The 18,391-nt window shown below is 40.5% G+C and overlaps 1 protein-coding gene across 1 annotated transcript; it reads right to left on the reverse strand.

Annotated features, from left to right (window-relative positions):
- Positions 1-14,005: 14,005 nt before the first annotated feature.
- Positions 14,006-17,829, reverse strand: RBMXL2 (RBMX like 2). Its single transcript, XM_060605885.3, has one exon. It carries the CDS (start codon positions 17,628-17,630, stop codon positions 16,446-16,448), a length of 1,185 nt encoding a protein of 394 aa, XP_060461868.3. The 5' UTR covers positions 17,631-17,829; the 3' UTR covers positions 14,006-16,445.
- Positions 17,830-18,391: the final 562 nt, after the last annotated feature.

The following is an 18,391-nucleotide window of genomic DNA, read 5'->3' on the forward strand; positions in this document are numbered from 1 at the left end:
AGGGAAGTGACTTCTTGTGTGCTGGCTGGACCGGTAGTGATTACATATGCGTTCACTTTACAATTTTTCTCTAAACCGTATAAGTAAATTTCCATTCTTTTCTGCATGTATGATATATTTTTCAATAAGCATTAAAAAGGAAACCAAGACAAAAATAGATAAAACTAAGAGGAGGAGAATGGGAGCAGAGGAGCAGGAAGAAAAGGAAGAAAAATGAAAACACATTGTTCTCTAATTTGGGTTTTCACAACAAACATGGAAACCTATCTTTTCAGCACCAAGACAATGCTCCTTGCTTTGACTACTCCTAGCTCTACAGTTCTAATTTTCCTTACAGGCTTTTGGAACTTTACAATGGCAAAGTAAAACCTGACAAAATCTAGAATGGCTCCTTGTATATGTTGGTGCTTCAAGTATTTGAAAGGGACCAAAAGGGTCTCTGACTAAGGCCACCTTGCTTCCCCTCTGCTAAAATAGAGACATCCCTCAGCAGATAAAATGAAAAAGAGCAAAGATAATTAGACTATGAAAATATTCAACAGGGAAAAAGAGAGACTAAGCTGACAAATCTGAGCATGTCCCACCCCCTGGCCACCCCAAGTAAACAGACTGCTTGCCCTAAAAAGAAAAATCATTAGGGGTGCCTGGGTGGATCAGTCAGTTAAGCATCCAACTTGGGCTCACGTCATGATCTCACAGTTCATGGGTTTGAGCCCCACATTGGGCTCTGCGTTGACAGTGTGGAGCCTGCTTGGGATTCTTTCTTTCTCTCTCTCTCTCTCTCTCTCTCTCTCTCTCTGCCCCTCCCCCACTCACGCTTTTTCTCTCTCTCAAAATAAATAAACAAACTTAAAAAAAAATCACTAGAGGGGCACCTAGGTGGCTCAGTAGGTAAAGCATTCAACTTCAGTTCAGGTCATGATTTCATGGTTCATGAGTTCAAGCCCTGCATAGAGCTCTGTGCTGACAGCTCAGAGCCTGGAGCCTGCTTCAGTTTCCGTTGTCTCCTTTTTTCTCTGCCCCTCCCCAGCTCGCTCTCTTTCTCTCTCAAAAATAAATAAACATTAAAAACAATTTTTTTAATCATTAGAAAATATACCATTCACCGACTTACCACGATTTTGTGGTGCATTATGATTTATGAAAATAGAATACAAAATTATAAGAAAAACACCATACGAAATTAGGAGATCTTTTTTAGGGTTTGAAAAACATGATTGTTAAATTTCTCAAATGGAGGTTTGCTATGACAAAAAACTGAGGTAACAAAGTAAATACATGTTCAGGAAAAACTCTTAAACCTCAAAATAAAGGATCCTGTGTGGACAGGTTTCTCCTGACAGGAGAAATACTAGAGGCATGGAAGACAAATCTAGCACATGAAACACACATATAAGAAGCATTCTTAAAAGAGAAATAGAAATGCATTCTCTATTTGGTTTCCTAAAAGCTTGTATCAAAAGGGATATTGAATTTTCATGAATGCTTCATTTGGGATCTACAGATATGATTGTGTGTTCTTGTTTCTTTTGGTCTACTGATATAAAAGATTATATTAATAGATTTTTAAAAAACCACATTCCTATTTGTTCATGGTGTGTTATTCTTTAAATATGTTGTGTGGTTCAAAATCAATTAAGTGAAAGAAAAATGCATCTTGGACTAAAAAAACACCTGAATTTTCAGGTTGAAGCGTTTCACTTTGTTCACAGCAAATGTAATGGGGAGGTGGGGGGGTGGGGAAGGTGTAATCTCATAAACCTTGTAATTCTAAGGATGAAAAAATAAATGCAAACCAGCATTCAAGTAAAAAGAAAAGATGAACCACAAAGAGTCCTGTTTGCCTCAGATGTCTGCTCTACAATAATAAAAGCCAGAAAACAGTTTAGTGTTAACTACAGAATCTTTAAAATGACAGACACACAAACATTTTCTATCTGGTCTTGCAAGCATTCATTTGAGAATCCACTGAAAAACATTCCCAACCATATAAGAAGTCAAAATCTGACAACCACCGACCATAAAATAACTAAAGTTTTTAAAAACATAGTAAAAGGGAAGATAGTACAAAAAATTGGCGGTAAGTATTGAAAACCAACAAAATTTATACTACATAATTTTAAAATACCCTAATGGAATTAAATACCATTGTCACTAGTTTTTTTTTTCTTTTTTAATTGAAGTATAATTAACATATAGTGTTATATTAGTTTCAGGTCACTAGTTATTTTTGCCAGAGGGGCTACATAAAACAATAAGCATCTAAAATTCCAATGATTCAAAACTGCAAAGGGCAATGGGAGGAAACTAGGGTGGAGAAACATTCTAATTTTCTCTTTTTGAAAAATGAATTTTCTAATTTTTCTAATTTTCTTATTTTGAAAAATGAGGGAGGTGGAAACTACTGTTTCATTCTTTTTAACTTTTTTTTTTAATGTTTATTTATTTTTGAGACAGAGAAATACAGAGCATGAACGGGGGAGGGTCAGAGACAGGGAGACACAGAATCTGAAGCAAGCTCCAAGCTGTGAGCACAGAGCCCGATGCGGGGCTCGAACTCACAGACTGTGAGATCATGACCTGAGCCAAAGTTGGATGCTTAACTGACTGAGACACCCAGGCGCCCCTACTGTTTCATTCTTGACATTGAAAGCATAGCTCCTTCCTCATTTATGAGCAGTTAAATGTAAATGATCATGTTATCAGCACATCATTATATTTCATCTCCTTATTTAATTCCTTTTGCTTTTTTTCATATGCTGACACCATAAACAATACAAAATAATTATGATGGCAATATCTCTGCTTTATTTCTTACTTCAATCAGATTCCTTCTGCTTTAGTATTAAGAATGCTATCAGCTGATATTGCAAAATGGATACATTTTATCCTGTTATATTTTTGGCGTAGGAAGAGTCTCTAACAAAAATGGATACTGAATTTTTATTAATGCTTCATTAGAGTGTATGGAGATAACTGTGACTTTTTAAATTTTGGTCTACTGTATAAAATATTATATTAGTAGATTTTATAAAACTACATTCCTATTTATTCATGGTACATTATTCTTTAAATGTTATGTGAACTCATTACTATGATATTATTGAGGATATATTTTTATCTATATTTACAGGTGAAAAGAGCCTGTAATTTTCATATTTTTGTCAGGTTTTGGTAGCAAGTTTATACTGGCTTGTAAAATGAACTTAGACACTATTGTTTAAAACACTTTTCAAGGGGTGCCTGGGCAGCTCAGCTGATTAAGCGTCCAATTCTTGATTTCAGCTCAGGTCATGATCCCAGAGTTGTGGGATTAAGCCCTGTGTCAGGCTCCATGCCCAGCACGGAGCCTGCTTAACATTCTCTCTCTCTCCCTCTGCCCCTTTTCCCTTATCATGTCCTCTCGAAAAAATAATAAAAGAAGGGGCATCTGGGTGGCTCAGTCAGTTGAGCATCTGACTTCGGTTCAGGTCATAATCTCGCAGTTCATGGCTTCAAGCCCCACATCAGGCTCTGTGCTGACAGGTTGGAGCCTGGAGCCTGCTTTGGATTCTGTGTCTCCCTCTCTCTCTGCCCACTCATGCTCTGTCTCTCTCAGAAATAAAATTAAAATGTCAAAAAAATTTAATAAAAAATAATAATAAAAGAAAATAAATATTCTTCAATAACTTATGTAGCATGGGGAATTCTGTCTTTAAAATCTGAACAAAACAAGTGTGGTTTTAGAGAAATCTTTCACATTTTAGATTACTTCCATGATTATTATCCTATTTGTATATTCTAGGTATTCTTGGATCTATTTCTACAATTTATATTTTTCTATTAAATGCCCATTTTTACTGAGAGTAGGGAGAGAACCCAGGCAGAGCCTGGCCTTAACTAAAAAGCCCTGAGTTGAGGATCCAGAGACAAGAGTCCACAGGGGAACAAGTCCTTCACCACACATAGGCCAGAGGACCTGAGAGCCATGCAACACAACGACAGAACTCTGGACATCTGCAGAGGGTCCACTTGGGGATCCAGCCAAGTGAGGATCAGTGCACGTGTCTGAGTAAACAATCTGAGGCTGAGAAAGCACAATCCAAAAGGATTAGGAAGGAACAGTACCTGGCCCTTATGCAAGGCCAGGAATAGTGGGGGTTTTTTGCCAAAGCAGTGGCTCAGCCCTAGACTGAGTACTACTCCATGGCGACCCCTAATTATGTAGTTGTCCAGGTTAGCCTGTGCTCACATCCTTAAGGAGCTGAGGCCTGGTTAATTTCAACTCTCCTGGGCACCATTTGAGGCTTGTGAACATGGTTGTTTAGAAACATGTATAAAATCAGATGAGCAGTTCAATAGGGTACACCCCTCCCCCAAGGTTCATAAATCTAGCTTTGTTGCTAATCCTTCGCAGAAAAAAAGGAAGCTCAAAGGAGTTAATCCAAATATATTAGTTACATGTGAAGTGTTTACTCCACTGGAAATAATGAAAATAAATGAAGCAGTGTTGCTATTGAGGCCATAAAATCCATTTGGCAAAAACTAATCTTCTTAGTTTGCTATTTTGGTATATCAAAATGTCCATAATATTTATGATTTCCTTATATCAGAGTAATGATGTTTCCTCAAAGCTTCTAGAAAGCAACTTTTCAATTCACTATTGTTACGTATTTTTGGAGTTCTAGTGTCAAAAATACTTCACTTGACATAAAAGAGGAAACAAACAATAGTTTTATCCAGACCCTACTTCACTTCAGCCTTTTATTTAGCTTCATTTCTGGTCTTCAGTTTTCCTTCTGTTCTAAAGCAAAAGTCTGTTTTCTCCTCCTGATGTGAAATGTTTTCATTTGTACTCTTACACAGGAGTTGGGTTGAAATTGTTAGTTTGTGTTTTCTTCCCCACTGGACTGAAAGATAAATATTGAAAGGAAGAGACCATAATTGTGTCACCTATCTGCATTCCCACCTTTCAGAACCATGTTCAGCCAGTAGCAAGTGTTGAATTAATCTTTACTAAATGAATGAATAGAAAGCTGAGGACAATAGCAAGCCATGAGGAGGTTCCTTTTAACATGTTCTGTGCCCCTTCATTCCTCACCAGTGGGTTGGACAGTTTCTTGGAAACCACTGAGCATCTGAAAAGTGGAATTGTATGTCCAGCTTATCTAAATGCTCAGACTGATTACTACCCCAGGAACATTTCTCCCTAATTAAATATACAAATGGTTCCTTTTTCCAGGTCTCTAATTTTGGTAGAAACACCCATCACAGTATCAACTTTAGAAAGCTTAGAATCTCGCCCCAAACCAGAATGAGGTCTGGAGAAAAAGGCTTATAACAATTAAATGTCCAGATTAAAACAAAGGCTAAAACCCATACACTGCTACATGTGGCCCCAATAATGAAATAAAAACAAGTGAAAATAAGCGTGTTGTAATGATTGAGTTCTCCAGCACAAATTCAAGTCTGGGTATAGAAACTTATTATGTATCTCAATGTTATTGGAAAAATAAAAGCAGATGGTATCACAATGTAATGGGCAAATGAGGACATCTATGAGTTTACAATCTCCAACCAGACAGGAGTCAATGAGTTGCTGCCTGTGAGGTAACTGGAAGATCCAGGTGAGAATATGATTGAACTTAAACATGATAGAGAATTGAACACTGAAAGGAGTTATTTCAAATTACATCCAGACAACTGCCAGCACAAAGTGGTCAATATGAAGGTAGTGTGTGTCCCGAGATTCTGACAAAGTTGAGCTTCTCCGGATTCGATACCAAAAATCACTACAGGATTTTTAAAAACATACATTATAAATTACAATTCAAGATTCATTGTGAGATTTCTTAGTTCAAAACAGTGGTCATGATTGAGGGATAAGATGCTAATTGTAGAGAAATTAATGATAAGAATAGCCAGTAGCCAGCAGAGAGCCACAGCAGCCACCCAAGATGTGTTCCTGCTCTATCCTTATCATCTTGTCCTTGGAGGAAGTGTGAAGTGTGAGTTATAAAAAGATACTAACACATTGGGTGAAACCAGGGATTGGTGGAGCTTTATCTCTATTAAGCAACCTACATGCTAATTTTTAATATATTTCTTCTGATTAAATGTTTTCTATAATTGTGAAATATGAATGCCTATTAAATAGGAAAAGAATATTCCCCATTTAATAATTTTTCCTACAACTTCAAGCTGAGAACTGAACCACTTCTAGGCCTCAGTCTTCTCATCTGTAATATGGATATTAAAAAAGCTATCTATTGTTGAAAGTGCTAGAAATTGTGGTTTATATACAAAATGGAATACTACGTGGCAATGAGAAAGAATGAAATATGGCCTTTTGTAGCAACGTGGATGGAACTGGAGAGTGTGATGCTAAGTGAAATAAGTCATACAGAGAAAGACAGATACCATATGTTTTTACTCTTATGTGGATCCTGAGAAACTTAACAGAAGTCCATGGGGGAGGGGAAGAAAAAAAGAAAAAAGAGGTTAGAGAGGGAGGGAGCCAAAAAATAAGAGACTCTTAAAAACTGAGAACAGACTGAGGGTTCATGGGGGGTGGGAGGGAGGGGAGGGTGGGTGAAGGGTATTGAGGAAGGCACCTGTTGGGATGAGCACTGGGTGTTGTATGGAAACCAATTTGACAGTAAGTTTCATATTAAAAAAAAAAAAAAAAAGGAATCTACTTCCTAGAGCTGTGAAGAATAAATGAGGTAAATTCTCCCAGCGCCTGTTCAGAGGAATCACTCAAAAATATTTATTTGTGTTACTATCATTAGAACCAACAAGAAAACTTGGAGATCGTGTAGGTCAACATTATCTTCACAACTCTCCATTTCTTACTTTTGAATTTGAAAAATGTTAGGCTAAACAGATTAAATGATTGCATAATTTCCATTAATATTCTGATATTTATCCTAAATATATAACCCTCTTTTCTTTAACTGTATGGTTTCTTTTTTTTTTTTTTTTAAGTTTATTTATTTTGAGAGAAAGAGAGCAGAAGCAGAGGAGGGGCAGAGAGAGGGAGAGACAGGATCTCAAGCAGGCTCTAAGCAGGCTCTGTGCTATCAGTGCAGAGCCCAATGTGGGGCTCGAACCCACAAACCATGAGATCATGACCTGAGCTAAAATCAAGAGTTAGACACTTAAATGACTGAGCCACCCAGCGCCCCCCCCCCCCAACTGTATGGTTTCTTTAGAGCAGTAAGTTCTAATATGAATTTAAACTTTAAATTTGTTAAAAATAAAATTGTAATCTATACATTACTTAAAGCCCCACAAAACCTCTATTCTTATTCAATTTTTTAATATCTTCTTAAAACTCATATTTCATGGGGCGCCTGGGTGGCTCAGTCGGTTAAGCGTCCGACTTCAACTCAGGTCACCATCTTGCGGTCCATGAGTTCAAGCCCCGCGTTGGGCTCTGGGCTGATGGCTCAGAGCCTGGAGCCTGGTTCTGATTCTGTGTCTCCCTCTCTCTCTGCCCCTCCCCCATTCATGCTCTGTCTCTGTCTCAAAAATAAATAAACGTTAAAAAAAAATTAAAAAAAACCAAACTCATATTTCATATTTTCTCCCTGGGATAAACACACATGTGGCGGGGGGGGGGGGGGGGGGGGGAGCTCCCTTGATTAGGTCACATTACATGGCAAAGGAGGTAGGATGCCACCACTGTGATTCTGGAGATGCTATGCAGATGTTATATAAGATTAATGTTCTGTTCTGTTGTTATACAAGAGCCTACATTAGCAGACTGGAGAGACTCTGTTGCAGGCTTTGAAGATATAAGCTGCCATGTTCTGAAAGGGCCTGCGAGAGGGTCACATGGCAAGGAACTGGGGGGGTAGTAGCCTCTAGTTGCTGAGAGCAGCACCTGGCTGACAGCCAGCAAGAAACCTCAGTCTTATAGTCCTCTAACCACATGAAGATGAATTCTGCCAACAGAATAAATATATATGATAAATCAATAAATTTTGAGGTTTATTTATTTGGAAACAGTTTTAATCTTTATGCAATTAAATGTATCAATATGTAACTTTTGATACGTCTGCTGTTGAACTTATCTTCCCCAACTCAAGGTCATATATATATATATATATATATATATATATATATATACACATATATATATACACACATATATGTGGAGAGAGAGGGAGAGAGGAGCTGCACACCTATATCTTCTAAGCTTATCTTTTACCATTTTATAAGATGAAAGGAGTTCTGTGGATGGGTGGCAGGGATAGCAGCACAAGAGTGTGAATGTACTTCATGCCACTGAGCTTTACACTTAAAAATGGTTAAGACGGTAACTTGTATGTGTATTTTACCACAATTAAAATTATTTTAAGCCTGTAGAAAAAGGTATCAGATTTGTGGTTACCAAAGGTGGGGGATGGGAGGAGGGGAAATTGAAGGAAAGTGGTCAAAAGGTATAAATTTCCAGTTACAAGTAAGCACTAGGGATGTAAAGTATGACATGATGACCAGAGCCAACACCACTGTATGACCTACAGGAAAGTTGCTAAGAGGGGACATTCTAAGAGTTCTCATCACAAGGAAAAAACTGCTTTGCTTTTTATTTTATCCAGATAAGATGATGGATGCTAACCAAACTTACTTCAGTGAGCATTTCACAACATGTAAGTCAAAACACACTGTACACCTTAAACTTATACAGTGATATGTGTCAGTTATATCTCAATAAAACTGGAGATAATTTTTTTTTTTTTTTAGAGAAAAACCTTACCTAAAAAAAGTTAATCTACCTGGAACTTATTTTGGAGCATAAAAATGTGTGTGTGTGTGTGTGTGTACACACATTTTTTTTTTTCCCAAAGTACTTAGCCAATTAAATCAGCATTACTCACTGCATTATTATTTGTCTTTCCCTACCAGTTTGAATACTTGTATACACTTGAATATATTTCTGGTCTTTCCAACTCTACCCAATGCTCAGTATCTGATTCAGTGAAGATTTCCAGTTGCCCCCATTTAATTTCATTACACCCAGAAGGAAGGTACAAGCATCACTCAGCCGTACAGTTGTGGCCCTGGAGGTCAAGTTCTAGGTGGCAGGTATGAGAAGGGGGAACCATAAAGCCACAATCCTTAAGCTTTTGGTGCCATCTTGTGGACTGTTTTCATGGTTAACCTCTGTTCAGAGTCTGGAAACACTTTCTCTACATAATTTTTTAATCCACGAGGGCAATTTTAAATATTAAAAATGTAAGCCTTATCATGTACAGGATGGCCCTCTGCCTCCAAACTTTCTCTGTGGTCCATCCTTCAGATGCCAGGGATATAACAGTCAAGTGCAGCTCACATCACCACTCCTGTCTTCAGAAGTTTCAATTGGCAATAGAATAAAGTAGATGTAAATTATCAGAGAGGGAAATAAAACCAGCAAAGATGAGAACAATCCTAAAATTAAATATAAGTAGAAAAAAATGGACCAAATTTTCTCTAAAATGTACAATATACACACATTGAGTAGGAGCTTCTCTGTTTCAGGGACAACCTAGAAATTCACATCCTCTGGAAAGCCTTCCTGTAATCAGAATTCCTTTTCTCCCTTAGTACATTGCCCACACCTATCTCATAGCACTTAATCTCTCTCTGATTTGCACTGTAGGTAATTTGATGCAGAACAATCTGCCAACCGCACTACACTGTGAGTGTCTTAAGGATAAAGACAGGATCTGGTTCATCTCAGATTCAAACAGCCCTGACACCTTTAAGATGAGTGACTTTCTCCAGGAAGGTGACTCAGACTTCAAAAGGTTGACACTACAAATGCAGTTCATTCCACCTCATTAATCCCAACAGTCCATGCCTGCTTCCCAGTTTCTACATTTTCCCTGTTAATGTTTTCTTATTACTTTGACCTCAAACTGATCTATTTTCTGCCTTTGTTGATTCACTTGGCATTCCCCTTTTGTGCTCTCTTGGTTATCAGCCTCAAGGTATGCCTTCTTAAATTAATATGTTAGTGATTTATCTGTGTTCCTTCACCCCTATCCATATAGCTCAAACTTCCAGCAAAAAATATCTTGATGTCAAAAAAGAATAGCAACAAGAAAACCACAGCCTCTATTTAATGAGAGCTTCCTATGTGCTACATGCTTTAATATATTATCTCATTTAATTTTCCTAGTGATGTAGCTTTCACTCATCCTTCACATCTGAATTCAATCATCACTTCCTTAAGGATGCATTCTCCAACATCCCGTACTACACCAGACCTTTGTTACTATACTATAGTATCTCACAGCACTAGGCAGCTCTTTCATAACGCTTATCACACTTAAAATTTTGCCTTTTTTTAACCAAAGACTATCTCTTTTGAACATTAATCCCTTGGAGGATTAATGATGTCTACTTTTGTTCACCACAGTGTCTACATTGCTTAGCTAAAAGATGAGGATTAATTTATCCCAAACAAATCCCCAGCAGATTGGTCTCCCAGAAAGAGATTGGCCTTATGTGAAGTATCAGTGGAAACTGGTTAAGACCTAGTTTTCAAGGTAATCAATCATGGTCAGCTGCACAGCTTGGACCATAGTAGCCCCTACAGCTATGGTGTTAGAAAAGGGCTAATCCTGGTGGCTCAGCTGGTTGAACATCTGACGCTTGATTTCAGCTCAGGTCATGATCTCACAGTCATGGGATCGAGCCCCATGTGGGGCTCTGAACTGATCGTGGAGCCTGCTTGGGATTGATTGATTCATTCATTCCCTCTCTCTCTCTCTCCCTCTCTCTCTTTCTCTCTCTCCACCCCCCTCCCCAAATAAACAAATATAGGACTAATCCTTTCCCAATCATGAATGCTGATGTAGCAAATCCTGCTGCTAGTTTACTATGTCATTCAGCTTCAATTGCAAGACTTTGGCCCCATTTTCCCAACATCTCAGAAGAGGGGTTATGCAGAGTAATGCCTTCACAGCCATTATATTATAGTACCGTTTATTTTCTACTACCTCTGTCTTCTGCAGTTTCATAGGTAAGGGGAGCAAAGCAAGGAGTTATAAAGTAGCCTGACCAAGATCACAGTTAGTAAGTGGTGGATACGGGATTTGGATTCAGGTCTACCAGATTCCATGCTACTTAATCCAGATCACTACACTTTACTACAACTCAGGGATTTCCTGAGGTACACTGGGCCCTGGGTCAATTGTAAATAACAACAATAGCCAAGCTTTTTAAAATCCTGGCACTGTACTGGCTATTTTACTTATAAGGTACAATGAAGTCTACGCCAATTAAGCCAGAGAGTAAGAATTCTAAACCCTGCTAGATTTGAAAGAAAAAAGGTCTTGATAACATCTATCTGCCTCACTTCTGACTGGTTAGGAATGGGACACAGAGTCTGCTGGCAGAAGTTTTGGCTCACCCTAGCTGTCAAGAAATATAGAAGGCAGAGGCAGAGTGGGGGCTGTGAAGAGTCAAATATCTCTCCAAGATTTCAAGCTGGGTGAGAACACCTTGAATATAAATACAACGAAACTCTCAAGTTGAACTTTCTGGAGACTTCTAGTACATAAGCAATTTTACTGGTCAATGGAAAGGATAAATACCAAAGGAAAGTCTGAGCTACTGCTATTTGCACAGTGCCCTGTACAACTGTTTAGTGAACCCACTGCAATTCCAGTCACTGTGCTGCAGGCTTTACATGCATTATCTTATTTTAAACTTTCACAATTGTTATGAGATATCATCACCATTCGTACATGAAAAAAACTGAAGGTCAAAACTTGTAATAAAACTGCCCAAGCCACATAAGTAAACAGAATGAAGACTCTTTTATACAACCAAAAGATTACCCTTCGACTATAATGAGCAGCATCCAAACATTACAGGGAAGCTTCGCTATTTTTTCCTAATGCTGTCCCTAAAAATTTCATAATACATCCTCAGATTTGCTCATTCTCCTTAAGCACTTTAGTAAATCTGATCAGTAGTGCATTCCACACTCCTCAATGCTCTGTAGTTGCTATAGTTTATTTTTTGCACTTGATACCCATATTAAATGTTACCCTCAAAATATTTATACTCAGAATAATTTTTAAAGAGTTGTTAGATGTGCTATACTATAAGAGAAATTATATTCAGAAACTACGTCACCACAAACAATACATGAATTCTGAAAGGAATACCGACTACCATTGGGTTCACACAATCTGATTCTGCTTGGTGAGTTCTTAAATATGCTCAAAAGAGTCAAGAACAGAGTAACTGTCCCCACAAAGGAAATTGCTGTGCAAGAGAAGGAAAATCACATCACCTTTTTTAATATAAAGACTAAAAGGGTAGCAGCATGAACCTCACATAATCTAATGGCTGAGACATATTAGAGGCCCCAGGTAGAAGGAATACAAGCAGAAAATTCTTCCCCATTTTACTTGGCCTGAGGCAAGGGAAGAAAGGGAGCTACTTTAGAAAGGAGGTCTGCCTCCAGCACTCTAGGAGAGTCCCGGGACCCAAAACAGGATTCAGGCTGCAATCAGAGATGGAAGATGTTCAGGCCTCACCTGGTGGGGAACACTCAGTGATGTTGTTGGTTGCCACATGGACACTTTCGATCCTCCTGGAACCCTATTTTGGACAGAAGGAATGTGGAGATAGGGTCTCAGGAGTAGGCTGAGTCAAGCACAAGATAGAGAACACAAAGGTTTTGGCTAGGAGATGCACATTCTTTAAATTACATCCAGTGGGTAAGTCCTGTGAAACACCTGGTTTGCTCTCCCTCGCTCATCATCATGAAAGAAATTACAAGCAAGAGTTTTCAATCGCTAGATCTCTTATATACTTTCCTACAAAAATAGCTTTATACAGTAATTTCCAGTAAAGAAGAATTGGGGCTGCTCTATTGCACACATACATGAGAAATCCATAGCCTCTGTATGCTGTCTTGAACTCATCTAAGCTCTGCAGGAGTCTTTATTTCCAAATGTTTACATCACTTTTTAAAAAGCTATTAATAGTTTTAATATTCAGGAGATTAGGCTTCAGAAATTGGCATTTTGTTAATTGGAAAAAGGTTTTCATCGTTATTATACTTCAGAAAGAATGTCAAAGGGGAAAACTACACTCTCCTCTAAGATCTGGTTCTCAGACATGCAAATTCTACCCCTGAGGTTATGGTGAGCTAGTTATGAGCCCAGTCTGGGACAGGAGCTTCTATAAAGAGTCAAACAGAATAAGGCATCACCCATAAACAAAGTCAAGAGGGAGAGTCATTGTCAAGAGTGTTGCAACTGAAAGGCAGGTTCAGGACAATAGTTAACATTTTTGAGTAGCCATTACATGCTGGTGTTGTGCTAAGCTCTATTTTTCATATTAAAGTTTGTATTTACTTATATTTATATATATATCAAAATTATGGAATATCAAAGATATGCTAATGTACACACCACAGAAATTTAAGATGTCAACATTGTCATTTTTGCTTAAAGTCCACCTGTTAAAGAAATAAAACAATGCATATTCGGCTAAGACCCACTCCTCATCCATCCCACATTCCTTTCCTCACACTGAACTTGACTTTTCATGTATCACTCCAATCATAGGTTTTTTCATTACACTTGTATTTATGCAATTTGCCTTTCCACCCAACAAATACTTTGATATTTACCTATGTTGATACATGTGGATCTGGTTGATTCACATTAGCTTCTACATTGAACTTTATTATAATAAGTCTCAGTTAATCCACTCCAGGCAGGCTGTTTCTACTCTTTTAACATTCAGAGGGCAGTGATCTTGTGGTTAACTCCTGGTGTACATGTGCGAGTTTCTCTAGGTCCTCTCCTTGGACTTTCTGAGTTGTAAGGTATGCACCCTCCAACTTTACTAGGCATTGCCAAAATTATTTCCAAAGTGATTATGTCAATTTCTACCTCTATCAGAAAGGTATCAGTCCTTTTGCCCCCTTATTTTTCCCTTGGTGTTTTCTTTCTTAATGGTTTCTAAGCACTCTTGGGATTATTTCAATGCAAATACGTTCTTCGAATTTATGGTGTTACATTTCACTTTATTAAATGTCCTATCATTAAAAAATATCTTAAGAATATGGAAAATTCTAGCAACATGATTTCCTTCGAGGTTTGTGTTTATGTCAAAAGTTCTCTGCCCCAGGATGATACAGTTTTTCTTTATTTTCTTCTAAATATTTTTTAAAAATTTCCTCTTCAGGTTTATATCTTCAAACCATCTAGAATGTATTTTTTGTGTATGCTCAGTTAGGGGATCTCGTTTTATCTTTTTACAAAGAGATAGCCATTAAAAACAAAAAAAAAAGTCCATCCTTTCATCAATGACTTTTAAAGCTACCTCTGTCATATATCATGTTTTCGTATGCAAGTGGGCCTATTTATGGGCTCACTGTCTTGGCTCTGTTGGTCTGTCTACCCTTGTCTGTTGATATCACACAGCTTAAGTTACTATAGCTTTATAACAAGTTTTGATTATCTGGTAGGGTGAGTCCTTTCTAATTATTGTTTTTTTCAGAATCACTTTGGCTCTTCTTGCTCTTTATTCCACCATATGAAGCTTTAGATAAATCTCCCATTAGTGTCTTTTTCTTACCTGTTTCTTAAAAATTTGTGGTGAATGAAGTCATTTTCTTTTTATTTTTCTTTTTTTTTTTAGTTTTGTGGCTGGTTAGCCAAATCTTTTATTCAGTATTCCATCGTAGATCACACAAATAAATGGGTATTACTGGGAAAGAGAAGGGAGCTGTGTGGAAAAATCATGTTGTAACTTCACTTGAAGTTGTACTGATTTTCCAAATTAATTTGGTGAGGTTAAGAATAGTTATGATAAAAAGTGTTCCCAACCATGACATGATACAAACCTCCATTTATTTAGTCTTTTTATAGGTCCTTCAATAAACGTTAATAAGTTTTCCATAAAGGTATTACACATTTTGCCTGAGTGATTCTGGATTTTTTTTTTTTTTTTTTTTTTTTAGCTATTTCTTGCATTTGATCTTCTGGGCCAGTAATGCAGCCTTTCCTATAATTCACCTACTTTATTATTTTGTCAAAAAGTCATGTTTTTGGAGTTGTGTATGTGAGTGTGTTACATTCAGATCTCTTTAAGTATTTTTTTGTTGTGCAGGTGCTCATCTGTTTCCTCCAGCAATTACTATGCAAAACATGAGTCCTACTATTTTAACCTGATCCTTCTTTCTCTGGCGACTAGAGCTCCTTGACTGTGCAATTACCTCTCTCTCAGATAAACAGGGAAATTCCACAGGTGCTGACTGGAAAAAGGTGTTTCTTGCCCTGAGGTTGGGGTAGAAAGTGGAGACTGTTACATCCCTCCTGAGGCACCCTGGGGGAAGCCTCTCTGATCTTTATCTGTTCAAGCCCTTCTCCCCAGCTTAACAGTGCAGAACACTCAACCCATCCCCAGGTCCCTCACACCAGGATGAGTTCCTCAGACGTTGAAATGCCAAGCTCTCTCAAGAATTCTCTGAGCTTCTGAGCTCTGATGCTGCTTCACATTTGGTTCCTCCACCCCCAAGGGCAGAAGACTAATTCTCTCCATAGGAGCCAGCTAGCTGGCTCTAGAGCCAAGGGCAAGTAGCGTGGAGTTAGGTACAGAAGCCATTATGATCCCCAAATTCACCATTGGTGTATTTTCTACTTGGCTCTTAATAATTTGTTGGTGGTGAAAATAAATGCGATTAATTGATGTTTGTCTGGGATTTCTGCAGCTCTGTGGTTGGTTGGCCAACTCTGTAATTTAGTATTCCATCCTTGTTCAACATATATGAATAGTATTTTGGGGAGCAAGGGAACAGGAGATTCTGCAGATTCTCAAAGTAAAGGCAAAAAGACAACATATGCCCAGCATTATCCACTTGCTTTTTTTAGACTTAAGAGTGAACAGAGCTTTTTTTAAATAGGCATCTAAATGATTTTTGTTGTTGTTGCTGGTCATTTTTTTTAAATACTGGGAACACTGAGTCTCAGTCTGAAAAATACCCTGAAATCTTAAGAGTAGCATATACCAGTGCCCTTCCATTCCCTGCCCCCCCCCCCCCAAATCTTGTTGCTTTCAATTAACAGACTGATCCATTTTTCCATTTTTGGTGGGCAGAGACTGTCTCATTTATCAGGAAAACTTAGAAGAGAGGAAGCCTTTAGAAGAATTTTTACTTGGAAATATAAGAAGACTAGTACGCAGGTTCAAGTCATACTTTTAACATGAGCTTGTTGAAAGAAACGTTAACAATTCCAAAACGCAATTAAACGAGTTTTAACTTTTTCCTCCCAAAAAGCACAAAAAATATGGAGAGGAAGTGAACAGGAAATTTTAAAATTTTTTAAAAGGTAAAAACAACTCTTCCTTGTACTAATCCTTGGGTAGTTAGCATACAACTGACTCTTCTTTTCGTTAGTTTCTTTGAAAACGGAATTTTCAACTCCCAAGTCTGTTGGTACTTAGTATCTGCTCCGGGCTCCCCCTCTCTCCGAGCGGCTTCCCAGGGGGCCTCCGCCCCTGGGGACCCTGCGGCCAGAGCGGCTGTAAGAATCGCGCGGGGGAGGGCACCCCCTTTCCAAGGACGGGGAGAGCCCGCGGTCGGCTCTGCCTACCCGGTCGCGGCCTCTCGAGTAGCGGTCGCTACGGCCGCCGCCGTAACTGTCGCGGCCGCCGCCATAGGCGTCGGGCGAGCAGCCCCGGTACTCGTCGTAGCGGCCTCCCCCGCCGTACGACAGCGGAGGCCCCCGCATCGCGGCGGCGCTGCGCGGGTCCCCGTAGCTCTCGAATAGGTCTCGGTAGAAGCCTCCGCTCGGATGGTCCGAGAAGTCGCGGTCGCGCCCCCCGTAGCCGTCTCGGTCGCCATAGCCTCTCGACGGACAGTTATCCCGGGCATTGGAGTGGCCGTAATCGCGGTAGGTGTACTCTCGAGGCGAGGGAGCAAACTCGCGGGGGTCGCGGGCGCTAGGGTAGTCTCGGCTCGAGTAGTTGTCTCTGGGCGAGCAGCCCTCCTCCCGGGGACTCAGGTAGGGGTCCCGGCGCGGGGGTGGCGGCTCCCGGCGCGGTGGGCCTGCATAGCCGTCTCGCCCCCGTGCGGCCGCGGCCCGCCCGCGCATTCCACCGCCGCTGCTGCGAGCCAGGCCCGACGGCGCGGCCCTCTTGGGGGGCCGCCCGGCCCTGCGTGGCGGCGGCCCGCGCTTCATTGGCAGCGAGGCCCTGGAGGACCGCGGGTCGAAATCCCCCGCGTAGCTGCTGTCGTCCGCCGGCCCGCCCCGGGATGGGGGTCGCCGCGGGCCAACGCCGCCCCCGCGGGTCCCGCGCAGGCCCCTCGAGCGACCGCGGCTGCGGGACGGCGGCGGGGCGCCCCGCCGGCCGCTCTCAAACGCCGGCTTGGTGGCCTGGGCCACCTTGATGGCTTTACCATCCAGGGTCTTGCCGTTCATATCTCTGGAGGCAGCCTTGGCGTCTGCCGGGCTTTCGAAGGTGACGAACGCGAAGCCCCTGGACTTGCTGGTTTCTCGATCTTTCATCAAGAGCACCTCAGTGATGCGGCCATACTTGCCAAACGCGGCCTCGAGGCCTTTCTCGTCGGTTTCGGGGTTGAGCCCGCCAATGAAGAGCTTCCCGGGGCGATCCGCCTCAACCATGTCGGCCAGTGGTGGGCTCGGTGGAGGGGTAAGGCAAGGGGCAACGCCCGTTGTGGCCCGGGAACCGCTAGCTGATGGCGGCTCCTACCGGTCGGGTGGAGCGTCGTCGCGTAAACGCGGTCGGCGTCCCGGCTGCGCCGGTGGAACGCTGGGGTGTATGCCTTTGGGTCTGGGTGCGCAGCCAGGAGGGCTCTTTCTAGTCGTGATTGGCTGGTGGCCCGGGGTCGCCGTCGGGAAGGGCAGGGAAGCTTTGTGACTTTACTTCCAGCCTTTAAACTTTGGCTTCATAACCTGCCCCTGGCTTACAGCTTTTAATTCACCCCTGAAAGCTCAGCTGCAAAATGAAAAGCCGTTAAATGTGTGTGTGTGTGTGTGTGTGTGTGTGTGTGTGTGTGTGTGTGTGTGTGTGTGTGTGTGTATACATGTATGTGTGTGTGTGTGTGTGTGTATTCATTCCCTATGGGTCTTAATGACAGGAATTACAGTGCATTCTAATCCAATTTACCCAAACCATTTTCAAACGAAAAAACCCAACTGAAAAATGAAATAAACGTCGAAAAATGCAGTTTGTACGTGAAAGGTATTAAGAACAAGAATTTTTTCACTTGTCAATGGGAATGAGAAGACTTGATAGTGGGGGATTGGTTGTGGGAATAGGAAAAAGAGAGAGTCACTCTTTGGATGCATAATTTTTCCCTTCTGCACCATTTTCTTCAATTTGTCAGCCTTCAGAGGGCTCAGAGTTTTATGTAGTACTGCCC

This window comes from Panthera onca, chromosome D1 (genome assembly GCF_046562875.1).
Source record: "Panthera onca isolate mPanOnc1 chromosome D1, mPanOnc1 haplotype 2, whole genome shotgun sequence".
Classification (NCBI taxonomy): Eukaryota; Metazoa; Chordata; class Mammalia; order Carnivora; family Felidae; genus Panthera; species Panthera onca.